At 37.1% G+C, this 12,529-nt stretch overlaps 1 protein-coding gene across 10 annotated transcripts in view; it reads right to left on the minus strand.

Moving 5' to 3' along the window:
• The window catches only part of LMO7 (LIM domain 7), a 131,208-nt gene that overhangs the window by 89,035 nt on the left and 29,644 nt on the right, over positions 1 to 12,529 (minus strand). For 9 of the 10 annotated variants that reach the window (XM_062566895.1, XM_062566890.1, XM_062566889.1 and 6 more), the window contains exons 2-3: positions 6,769 to 6,839; positions 3,480 to 3,549 (exon numbers count right to left, since the gene is read on the minus strand). In XM_062566895.1, coding sequence (XP_062422879.1) covers positions 3,480 to 3,549; positions 6,769 to 6,839 — 141 coding nt within the window. The remainder of the gene's footprint in view (positions 1 to 3,479; positions 3,550 to 6,768; positions 6,840 to 12,529) is intronic. The other variant, XM_062566891.1, reaches the window with a different exon arrangement.

The raw sequence follows: 12,529 nt of genomic DNA on the forward strand, positions 1-12,529 counted from the left end.
AGCTAGCCTGGGACAGCTGCGGCAGTACCCTTTCCCAGCACACCAGCAGCTCGGCTCTTGAACAGCCCTAGGTTACAGCCTGACCCGTGGCAAACTGGCAATGATCTGACACTCACCAATATGCAAGGCTTTGAGCTGCAGCAGTTCAGCAAAATATGCTGTGCTGTGGTTAGAGCTGGAATTCCCAGTTGTTATTTCCTGCTCATTGCAATAAGGATAAAAGAATTTCACATACCGGCCAAGCTGACTTAAGAGCTTGTTATCACCATCAATGGATAGGCCTACGCTGCCCTCTGTCTCCTGCTACCACTGCTTCCTTGCAGCAACTCAGGCATTTGCCTTATCCCTTTCGGAATCAATTCAGTTTTCTAAACTGTAATATACATATATATGTGCTTGTTTACAAATATGTATGTATAAGACTGTTAGATCTCACATGAGCAATGGTTGGAACATAGCTGAAAACACCAGGGAAGTGGGACTACATTAATAAGCCATTACAAAGATTTCACATTATGGTTGGGCATAGTCTCCCTTCCAAGTAGAGTTAACACAAGCTGCAGCCCAACATTTTTTTGGCCATTCTAAATTAAGTGCATCAGGTTACATCAGTTTAAGGTTGATTAGTACTGTACTTAGCATTTTTGGTCACTGAATGCCAAGTTTCACTTAGGTATTTACTCATTAAAACACATTTATTTACTTATTTATCACTCCATCATGATTATACCTGAACCATTGTAATTCACATCCAAATTTGCTACACAGCAGTATAATCAAACTAAAGATGAAAGCTAAAGCTTATTTTCAGTTGTTTAAAACGAGCCTGGAATTTAAGTGATCAGCTAATAAAGAAATCCCTATTAGATTCTATGAGAGCATTAACGCATCACAATTCTCTACTTCCCCACAAAAAGTGTAGCACACAATATTGTATATAAAACAGAATGCTTCATTATTCAAATAGGCTTTTGTTTCCTGTTTTACTCAAGAATTTTTTCAAATTACCATGAAGTCAAAGAAACAACATAATGAAGCCATGCTGGAGACTGAACCAAACATGCTGGTTGATCATTTTATTTCTGTGCTGCTGAAAAACTAAGTATTTGAAGAGAATATTTGAATAAGGTATTAAGAATATTTTCTTTTTTTTTTTTTTTTTTTTTTTTTTTTTTTTTTTTTTAAAGCTAATATGGAAGTCAAATACATTCAAACACAGTCAAATACAGCTGCAGTGGTACCCCTTCCCAGCGCACCATCAGCTCAGCTCTTTAACAGCCCTGGGTTACAGCCTGACCCATGTGGCAAACTGGCAATGACTCGGGACTCAAACTCAGCATGATGAGTCCAGAGGACAATGAACGAGACCGAATGGGAAGAACATGACCATAAGATGTCTACAGAAAAGATGCACAGGAATTTCAAGACCCACATTCAAGTCAAAGCGCTTATTTATCGTTAAGGGAAAAAAAAAAAAAAAAACAACATACACCACACACTTAAATTTAAGTTCATTACAAAAAAGTCCCCCTACTAACAGTATTTGCAAGCCTCATACAGGCCTGGAAAATAGCAAATCAATTTAAGAAATACAGGCACTGAATACAGCAGAAACAAAAGCCACAGAAGTATATACAAAACCATGGAGAACACAATCTAGAGGAAGATTTGTGGAAGAATCAACTTATGAATGATGAAAATATTTCCAAAACATAACACAAGTCTACAAAATAATTTCTTAACAAGCTGTATATCTAGGAGCACTGTAAGCCTTATTCTTCTATACTTCAAAGACAGACAAAAAAGCTACCAGCAGAAGCGTGTTACTCTGGGAATTACTTCAAGAGGAACAGTGAATCCTTTCCATCTTGAAATCCCGTGGATTCACAGTATCCCGAGACTGTTAGGTACCAATACTTTTGTTTCTCCAGATAACCCCCCCACATAGCTTCTAATACACTAAACAGTATGCAGGGATGAGAGCTGGTCTCTTCAAAACCTGGTACACTCTTAAGTAAAGGGAAAGAAAACCTTCTCTCCCGTTATAGGCATCATAATCGTGATCTTCTGAAATTAATATATTTATGCAAAATCTTTTCCATCAGCTAACACAAAACATCACCTCTCCCAATGATTATCTGCAAGTGATATTTTAAGTCAACAATACCACTGGACAATCTTGGTTAACTAGACTCATTCACCCTTCCTCCCCTTTCTTGAATTTTTGCAGACTTGTAACAAATTGAGGGAATGATAATATACAAGTAAGTGCAAGATATGAACTACACACCTAAGGAATACTCCAAATTTTTGTATCTGGAAACAAAATAAAAGCATGTATAAATGGGAGTTTACAAAGTTATGATTCAAGCCACCACAAAAATGAAATCTATTCCATGGTTTTCTGGTTTGGATTAATGGCTACTTCAGAGGCCATTTAGGCCATCAGACTAGCAATAGAATAACCATGCTGTCTTCCCCAAGATGATTTTGGTTTAATTTGAATTCTTTCCTGGATGCTTTATGGGAAAAGAATGTGCTGCACTCATTATTCCCAAGTCCAAGACCCTGAGCGCTTCTCGGACAAGGGCAACTAACGCTTCACACAATCCTTTCATGTGGAAATGCACATTCTGAGCTTGCACAAACACATGGCAAGCTAATCCAACCTTACGGCCATCAGCCAAGTTACCAACAGAACGCCTTCTTCTCTAGAGAGCCATATTGTTGCCCTGCAAAAGTAGGCATTTTATGCCTTTAAAATGTATAATTAGAAGTATCAGCAGATGTTTTGCATTTTACTTGCGATATGAAATTAAATATCTTTTCCTCAACATAACGGCTGTATGTTTGCCGTAAGAAGGAATCTTCTACTTGTTACAGGAAATCATGTATATGTCCCCGTTCACCTTCAGTCCTTTAAAATAAAAGAAACAGTTCTCATCATAGGAGTAAGAGACATTGATGGTGACAAAGATACCCAAAACACACTACTTTCCCAACAAAAACCGGTAAAGAACATTTGTTTTTTCATGATGCCAAACGGCTACAAAATTTATCCTACAGTCCCTGACCTGCAAGTTTGTCAGCAACACATAGAATCATTTTATTTTCACAGTAATCTTAAAGGATTTCCTATGTGATTTTTCTTTTGTTCCACAACAATGAGACTTACAACCAAAATATTGTGAAATTCCTTAACTGAAGTCTAAAGAGATCTACACATGATCTGGGTTATTTTAGTGCAACCTAAGCTTTAATGGGTTTGGGGAGAAGTAAATTCTAGAAATACTTAGGCTATACAGAATGTTTCTTAGTCTGTCCATTCTCTAGCAGAACGATTTCTGAAGTAGTTTGTGTATGAGGCTGTTTAAGAACAAAAGACAACCATTTAAATAAAAAGCCAGAACAAAACAAAAAACCCCAAAACACACCACTAGCAAAATTATGCAGGTACTAAATCTGACATTATTACTTACCAAGCCAGCTATTGGAGTTGATAGGCGATTAATCTTCTTAATGATGCCAGGTTTGATCTTGTTAATCAAACTAAAAAGAAGTCACATGAATTCCTGTTATGCAATCAACTTTAAGCATGAGTATTATTGAGTATTATTATATGAGTTTATTAAGAAATATTTTGCATATATTGCTAATTTATGTGACTTGATCCAAGAAAAAATTGAACATGTAAATCCAAGTAATACACATTTGTTAATCAGTTTTCCAAAATTCAACAAGCAAACAACAGATTGCAGAAGCAAAAAGTAGGACAAGTCACAAAAATAAAGGTTGCTAAGAATGACAAAGTGAGAAAAAGAAATTAGAAATGCATGATTAGCTCTAGGAAGAAATGGAGCCATAAGTGCATGCGTGGTAATGTTAATCAGACTCAAGTTTCCCATCTAAGAATTTTCTGATAAGAGTTCTGATGTAGCAGATACTAAAAATCAAAATATTAATTTTCATTGTGAAAGTTCTGAAATTCCTGTAAGCACAGGAATTTGTGTCACTGTCAATCCCAGTATGATGTGCATAACCACCATTTTTATTACATAATGTGCAAAGTAAAATACTTCTGCTGAGATTGCAACTGTAATTTTTCTTCACATTATCACTACCCTATGTTTTCTAGGATTCATAATTAAACTAAGATTAGATGGACAAATGCATCACTAGCGATTATACAAACTCGAACACACATCTGGCTGTGCAAAGATGAGGCAACAACGCAAATACACAGGATTCCTCATATCCATATTCTCTGGGTTTCAGTCACTGAGGTAGGGAAAATGTCTGGTTCATTTAAAATCACACAGAGCACAGGACAAACAGAGAACTAGATTCTCAGGACACCCTGTAGATTCCATCTGCCTAAATACTTTTGTGGATTTTGGACTTACTTCCTCAGTTTATTGCTACAAGTCTGTGGGTAGAGAGTCTGGCCATAAAGCATCTTTTTGTCATCTACCCACACCAATGCAAAGTTGAGACCTGGAGTTTAAAACTGTGTGGGTGAAAAGTAGTGCGCGCGCGCGCGTGTGTGTGTGTGCGCGCGCATGTGTTTTTCTTTCTTTTTTTTTAAACTTAAACAGCATATTTATTTAGAAAAACAAAGAAAAACAATGGCGCTTATGTAAACAAAATTGAATGGAAGATGGATTTCTAAATGCTTTCAGAAAAGGAAAGAATGGCTGCAGGTCCTGAGATTTCTACATTACAAACTATTTGCTAAACAGAATACTTCTGATGACTTTTGCACAAAAAAAGTAGTTATCTGTTTTGAGTGCAATTCTAAAAAGAGTGCTTAATATTCCATATGCATCATTTTTATTAGCTTTAATGTACTTTAAAATATGACATAGCATGCAATTAGGATAACTTTAATGGCTTTCTTCTGCTAATATATGCATAGGAGATCTACTATACTGTAAGATGATTTTTGTCAGCTACTGATCAGCCAACCAGCTAACTTGCACACTTGGTCAGTCAGTGTGCCAAACAACGCAACTGGGATGCTACAGAAATATGGTGGAAGTATAAATCTGATCTGCTGTAGTTTAAGTCAAACATATCACTTCCAGAGACTCTCCCCCTCTGGAAGTCAAAGGAGCTATGTCAGCGCTGAACCAGTGTAATAAGCAACACTGGCTCTAGTTTGCCTCTTATTTAAGATTTTGCGCTTTATTTACTTTACAAAAGCAGATATCTGAAAAACTTTCACATCTTGCTCTTATCTGTTTCCATAAAATTTCTATGAAAATGACTTCTTCTACCTCAAGTATGTCAAATTTAAAACGATACAGGGGGATGTCTAAATGATTCAGTTCAAGATAATTAGGCACCTTTTCCTTTAAAGGATGCTGTTTGCCTCCTAAGGCAAACTATTCAGCTGGAGAAATTACAGAATGTTTTCTTGCATATGGCTATTAATTACATATAAATGTAACTGATTTGCATTTGGCAAATGGAAGCTCATATTCTTTTTGCCAAAGGAATGTCAAAAAGAAAGACTGAGGATTAGAAAATAGCATTTCAGTGCCAATTCTTAAAAATCACTATTTAAAAGCCACAGCTGAACATAACACACATGTCCCACTAAATATATAGCTAAAGTAGCTCTTCTTAAAGCATAAACTATTTTATTATGACATTCTTACTAGTTAATATTTGATTACATCAGTAATGAAAATACAATTTTCCTCTCTATAGCAGCATTTAATCATCAAAATAATTCACCTATGTTATATGAGTGAATCCCTGAAAGATGACTGCAGAAGCACTAGCAGAATAGGCTGAAAGGAGAGGTGCCCAAGCAAAAGAATAAAGGACAGAACAGACAGAAAAGGTAATAATATCTGCAGAAGGACGGATGCAGGAAGTTTGCTTATTTGCATTTACTTTGGTCATTTTTCATATATACTAACAAATTAAAAAAAAAACTTCTAAAAGTTAGCTTGGATGAATGTAACTGATCTGAGAGTGACTGAGATTCCAAGGAATTTTTAATTTTCCCATGGAAATCTCTAATAAAATTTCTCTTTGCGGCATTCAAATGACATTTATACATGCCATTCTGTAAAACCCTGAGGGATTAGCACTGCTAGCAATCAATTTATACTAATAAGTATAAAACCAGTTACAGATGCATGGAAGAGACCTGACAAGTGGACACTTCACACCTCTGATTCAGTCTGGCAACCAAACCAGACAAGTCCCATTATTGCAAGCCTGTAAATATATAAGCACAAGGAAGCTTTTTTAAAGAAAATAGCTGACAAAAAGCTGATTTCCCAATACTGTTATTGAAGTTAGTAAAGTCAGTCCAGAAAGTACTGAAACCAAGACTGCATGTGCCCATACAAGTAAGTATATTTCTACATCATGCTGAAATCCAGTTCATTTATTTTTATCATCTTAAAGTGCTTGTTAAAAAGTGTGTATTTTATAAAGTATGCATATTCCTAAATGACATCTGACATGTCATTTGGATGTAGTCACAACTCCTCAGAAGATCAAATAACCTCTCTCATTTTTCATACCGAAGAGGAGTATCAGTAAGCAATATACACATGAAATCATGCATACTATCTTTAATTTACAATGTTATAACATTCACTTCTGAAATAAACTTCTTTAACACAAGTACATAGCATACATGATTTAGAGAACAACCATCACAGATAATTTACAGTAACTTTTTTTAATAGAGAAAAAAAAAAACAGTGGATGTAATAGGTAACTGAGTGCCTTGTTCACAATACTCACTCACACAACAGGACTCCATTTTCTAGAGCTGCTCGGAAGTCTTCTGTTCCAAAGCTTTTCCCAGTAACCGTCTATAAAAAAATAATAATTGGTAGTTAAAACACACAAACAAAACCAGCCCTAACAAAAGTATCTAAGCAATAGTATTGCAGATAGGTCATTCCATTCCACACTTGGTTCATACTATCCTCATTCTTATTATGTTAATTTTGAAAGTAGTAAGTTTTCAAAAAAGTAAAAATTCTTTATGCCTCAAAGTCAAATGCAACATCCGCAAATAGTTTCCTTCAATGTAGATCAGCCTTCAATTAAATTCTACAGGAATACTTATTGTTGTTTTCTAATACAATAACCACCAAACTGGAAAGAGTAACAAATTTGAAACAAAGGGCAGGGGAAAGGATGGTTCTCTTCTATTTCACTTTAGAGTGCGTATACTCAAGGTACACAGCAAGAAGTATTTTAATAGGTTCTCTCTGCCACTTGCACCTACGGCAGTTTGACATGAGTTGTGGTCCTTAAAGGGAAGGAAAAAAGAAAAGGGGGAAAAAAAAAGGGGGGGAAGCTTAAAACACCCCCAAAACCCTCCAGCATCAACTCCCTCCCTCTGGACAGGGCCCCTCACTGCAGCAACCCTCTCAAGTCTGAACTCACCTGGATTCTGGATCCCCCTCAAGGACTCATGTCCCTTGGAGCGACCAAATCTGACAGATTTCTTAGGATCAGCTCACAGGCGAGAAAGAAATATTTCCAAAACAGTCCAAAAGAGGGTTTTACCCCAGTTTCATGTAGGAATCAAATACTAAGAAGTGCACTTCATGCTGAATTTAGATGTCTCCAGATTTAGTCACCTGATTGTTATGAACCTCCTTTTGGGGATGCTGGCTGTCCCTAGCACTGCACAGGACTTCAGGTACATAAATTAAAAGTGCTGGGGAATCTATATGTAACCAGACCAAAGTTATTGCTTACCAAAATTAGGGAAATTAGCGGTGAAAGAATTGAGCTAAGGTTCATGCTTGGTTAATAAAGAAGCAAGGGAGAGGAGTGAACTCTTAAGACTTGTTATTTTTTTTTTCCTCTAAGTTAGCACCAGAAATCCTAAAACTTAAACAATTAGATTTTACATAATTTTATTGGATTAAGAATAACCTAATTTTAAACTTGCTATTGAAAAAAAATAGATATTCCAAAAGACTTTTGGATTTAAAGCTTTAGTCTTGAATTTCACCAAAAAAAAAAAAAAAAAGAGAGAGAGAGAGAGAGACAAAGAATGATGACAGACCAACTCAAGGCATGAAAAATGTTAACACTGCTGGGGTGGGGGAGAAAACCCTCGGCTTTTAACAACAAAGGATCAATTGCCCTGGGTGAACTGTAGTTTATACAGTTTTCTATAGAAACAGGCTATAGAAACAGACTATTGTTAGAAAAAGAATAGATGTTGCATCTTAGTGATATCATTTTCAAGAATCACTTAGAAAAACAAAGCATTTCAAAATCACTGCTATCTCAAACAAAATAAGGTCTTTTACATCCAAGCTTGTATCAAAAGTTGCTTTATTTTGTGACAGCAACTCTTGAGAAAAGTAGCCTGTGAAAGAACAGCATTAAAAGTTTAAATGCAAGTGTTTGTGTTCCCCAGATTAGCTTATTTGTAGAATAAAGGGATTAATTTGTAAGAAATTTAAAACGTGCATGCTATGCAGTACAATCGTGCTACTGTGGGAGCTGCAGGACTTGGTTGGGTTGGGTTTCAAGCTTCAATTTGCAAAATACACAAGCTATTCTCATTTTAGAGTTCCCTCTGATACCTATCTACACAGTGCAAGCGTTTGATTTAATATGGACAACTTACAAGTCATGCACGCAGCAGAAGGCAATACATTTCTTTCAGGTAATGTCACTGCGCTAGAGTCGGGCCTATCCCCAAGCTGGAATGCCTTAGGTTTCTGCGAACAATCCTCAGGTCCAAATTCCTTAATAATTTAGTACTGCATGTACCTAAGGAGGTCACTCCTAAGAGGTTACTCTCAAGGACTCAAGAAGCATGTGTCTGTCGTTGAAGACTCATTATACTTCAGCACAGGCCCTCCAGGACACAGAGGTGGCACACAGCAGTACATCTCATAGTTCAAAGGCGCAGCCTGTGCTCGTTTCCAAGTAAAAAACAAAACCAAGAAGAAGTAATTCTCCAAAATGGTGAGTGGAACACAAAGTGTCCTGGCACATGATCTCAGCTAGCAGGAAGCCACCTCCAAACTACAAGCAAGACCAAGTTAGAACGAGATTGCTAGTATTAGACTTACAGGCTTCTTAATTACCAATTAACATAAGACACCTTTACACTGGAAGTATCTCAAGTAAACTGTTTGTGACACTCCACATGGATTAGTTAGACAGGATGAAGCTGTTCAACTGACCTTATGATTCTGAAGACTACATGGTGTGGTGACATGAAAATAAAGCATCAGTATAGCCACAGTAGCTTTTGCTAACACCGACTTGCAAAGGATAACTAATAATTAAGTAATTAAAAAGTATTTTTCTGGGAACAATTTAATACTGACGACCTGAAACCGAAACATCTTCCAAATTATGCAACACCGTGGTTTTGTTGATGTCACAGAAAGAAGTACTCTATTTTAAACCAAGCTGTCATACAGGGACAGAAAACTTTTCTCAGAAAGGACTTTTGTCTAGTTCATACATGCTGCAAGAGATCAAACATAGCTATAACTATAGTCTATACAGGAAATGGGTATCATTTAAAAACAAAACAAAAACTCCAAATACTCATTGACTGGCTCAGACTTCTCCAACTTAAGAGCCTAAGATTAAATGAATCTCACCTTCAGATATTACATCTCCAAACAATGTCTGTGATTTCTGAGTCACTGTTTATTCATTAAAACAGGTTTTATTGGGTGTGGTACACTTATGTAATAGACGTAATTGATTTTGGACTTTTCTCAGCCACCTGGATCACATGATCCACCAAACAATAAAGGAAATATCTTGCAAAAGCAATTTTATCCATCTTTGAGCACCACGTCTTTACAAATTGTAAATCTTTCCTTCATCTATTCCATCTTTTTTTGCTTGTTTAATAGACAGAGGGCAATGACTTAACTAGAAGACTATATAATAAATCACACTTAACTGCTACTATAAAACAGTTTAGTTTTTGGAAGAAAGCATCCCCTATAACTTTGGTAACTTGCAATTTCCAGATCCAAGCAATTTACTTCAAATAGTATGCAAATCAAGCCTTCACAAGAATTTAAGCATATTTAAAAATCCTTATGCATACAGGATTAAGTTGAAGTTTGCTGTAATTTCTCTAGGAAGAGACAAGAAGGAGTAACCAAGATTAGACACTCTGAATATGGCACAAAATTGAAATCATGAGTAGACTGAAGAAAAAGCACAACGCACAATATACTAACTATAAGCCTCAAGCCAAAAATTAGCATTTGGCCTGTCCCACTGAAGGCCAAATGCAGCTGACGCTAATAGTTCTTTCCTGCCTTAAAAATAATTTAAAAGGTGAAAGTTTTTCAATGTTAATAAAAACATTCATGGTGTTCACGTCAAATTGGTGTTTCAATACAAATGGTTGAGAAAGGCAGCTTTCCGGATAGATCGGAGAAGCGTTTAAACGGCTTGCCTCTCATGCACAGGCCATAGGTCACAAAAACGTAAGGCAGCTGCAGGCTTCCCCTTTCAATTTTGCTATGGTGAAAACACCAAAGCTGGCGTCTCCCCAGTCAGCCCCGTTTAGACTATATCAACTCAAATGAATAAAAGGATCCCACATCCTGATTTGATAAATGCTAATTGCATCAGCATAAAGTGCAGAACTCCCTGATGTAGGTTAGGGATGGAAGATTCAAAACAGATTCTGAACAGTGTATGACAAATATCCTTAATATTGGGTCACAACGGGATCTCACCAGGCAAGCAATTAATCACGCAATGACCTCGAGGACACTAAATTGATTTATGAACCTCAGGTTCCCAACTCAGCCTGCAGCAAGAAGAGCCAAGTTAAAGAAAACCCGCATCCACACGCAAACTAGAATAACAATACAAGTCTGATGTTGTAGGACAGTCTCCAGAACAGAATTAAGGCTATGCATGCCAACTTCCCTAGATCCTATCACCGTGCCCACCTAGGCAGAGCTGGGTCTGTGCCATTATCTCTCGGCCTGGCAGGTTTTGAATATCTATAGGAACTGGTGGTTCTCCTGGACTGTGACAATTGGCAGGAGCTTGGTGGGGAACCTTCAGATACACTATGTGAAGACTTGTGAAAGTTTCTACCTCCCTCTTTCATAGCTACTTGTAGTCCTTTATCATCGTGCTGGAAACAAGCTTGTCCTTAAATGGTGAAAGTGGCAGCTGTCAACAAAAATACCGCCACTATTCTTTGAAAAGACGAGCTTGTGGTGTTTGGCCTTTTCAGACTTTCCACCCAGACAGACTTCTCCTCCCACTTGTTCTTCCTCTCTGAATGTCTTCAAAAGTCATAGTTTGTTGCAGCAGGAATCTCAGAATCCCTCCCAGACGATCAGGATGATAGGGCAGATGATAGTTGCTGCACGCACAGCCCTGAACACACAACTGACAAAATCAAGCAAGGCACCATGTGGGCACCTTTTGCTTGACAGCAAACAGCCCAGCCATGGCAGTTACTAGCTTTCTCAAAGTCAAGCAGTGGAAAAGAGCAGCTCATTTCTGAATAGGCCAAATCTCTATTCTACATGACAGAAGTCATGCAGGAAGGCATAGGCATTTATATCTTCCCTGACAGAAAACTCTGCTGGTATTTCACCTCTGTTAGCTGGAAGAAATGTGTGGTCCAAAACAGTCACGGTCATACAGGAAACTATTCTATCTTCCTTTCAAAACACGTTTAATTTATGGTCCAGCAGACACCCAAGACAGCAGTAAGTGCTCAAGGACACAGTAGCCACAGAACCTTTTCCCTGTAAACTGTAGCCACGAACTTGCGATGTTGCCTACCCTAACAGTATTGCAGGAGTCAAAAGCAATGCCTGGATTTGAGACTACAAAACAAAGGTCCTCATATAAAGTCCTCACAATTCATTGCTAAAATCCATGACAGGCAAGACTCCATTGAGGAAAAGACCTGGGTGGCAGAAAATAAGAAAAATGCCCATCAATAAACTGGCCATATGATCTAATTACACAGCAAAAGTAAATAGGCAGGAAGAGATGAGTATTTTTGTCATTGATCATAATATGCTGGTCAATACGAACACTCCTTTCTGCATCCATAAGACTTTTTTTTTTTAAACTGGAATAATTCCTGCTGTATTACTCAGAGCAAAGTCATCCTGTTTTACTCTACATCCCAAATCCCTAAACATAATTTCAGCTCAAGGGATGTTGAAGTTCTCCAACCTTCAGTCAAAATTTCCTTTGATAATAAATCAGAGCAGATATTTATAAAGGGAAAAAATGATTATTGAAAACTTTTACTGTTATTTTATATTATCATCATCATAATGATGGGGTCTTGCTGTGGTATGCCTCCTAAGAATAACATGCCAAACCTCTCTAAAAAGCATTTTTTTTTTTTTTTTTTTTTTTTTACAAAATATGAACAAAAACAATGAGCAAAGAGAAAGCAAGGAGGCAACAGGATTACTGGTATGGCTGGTATGAGAAGCATGGGTCTCTGCTCATCAGCTACTTACACCCTGAATTTTTTATATGTAATTTGCCAGAAAAA

This window comes from Rhea pennata, chromosome 1, assembly GCF_028389875.1.
Source record: "Rhea pennata isolate bPtePen1 chromosome 1, bPtePen1.pri, whole genome shotgun sequence".
NCBI lineage: Eukaryota > Metazoa > Chordata > Aves > Rheiformes > Rheidae > Rhea > Rhea pennata.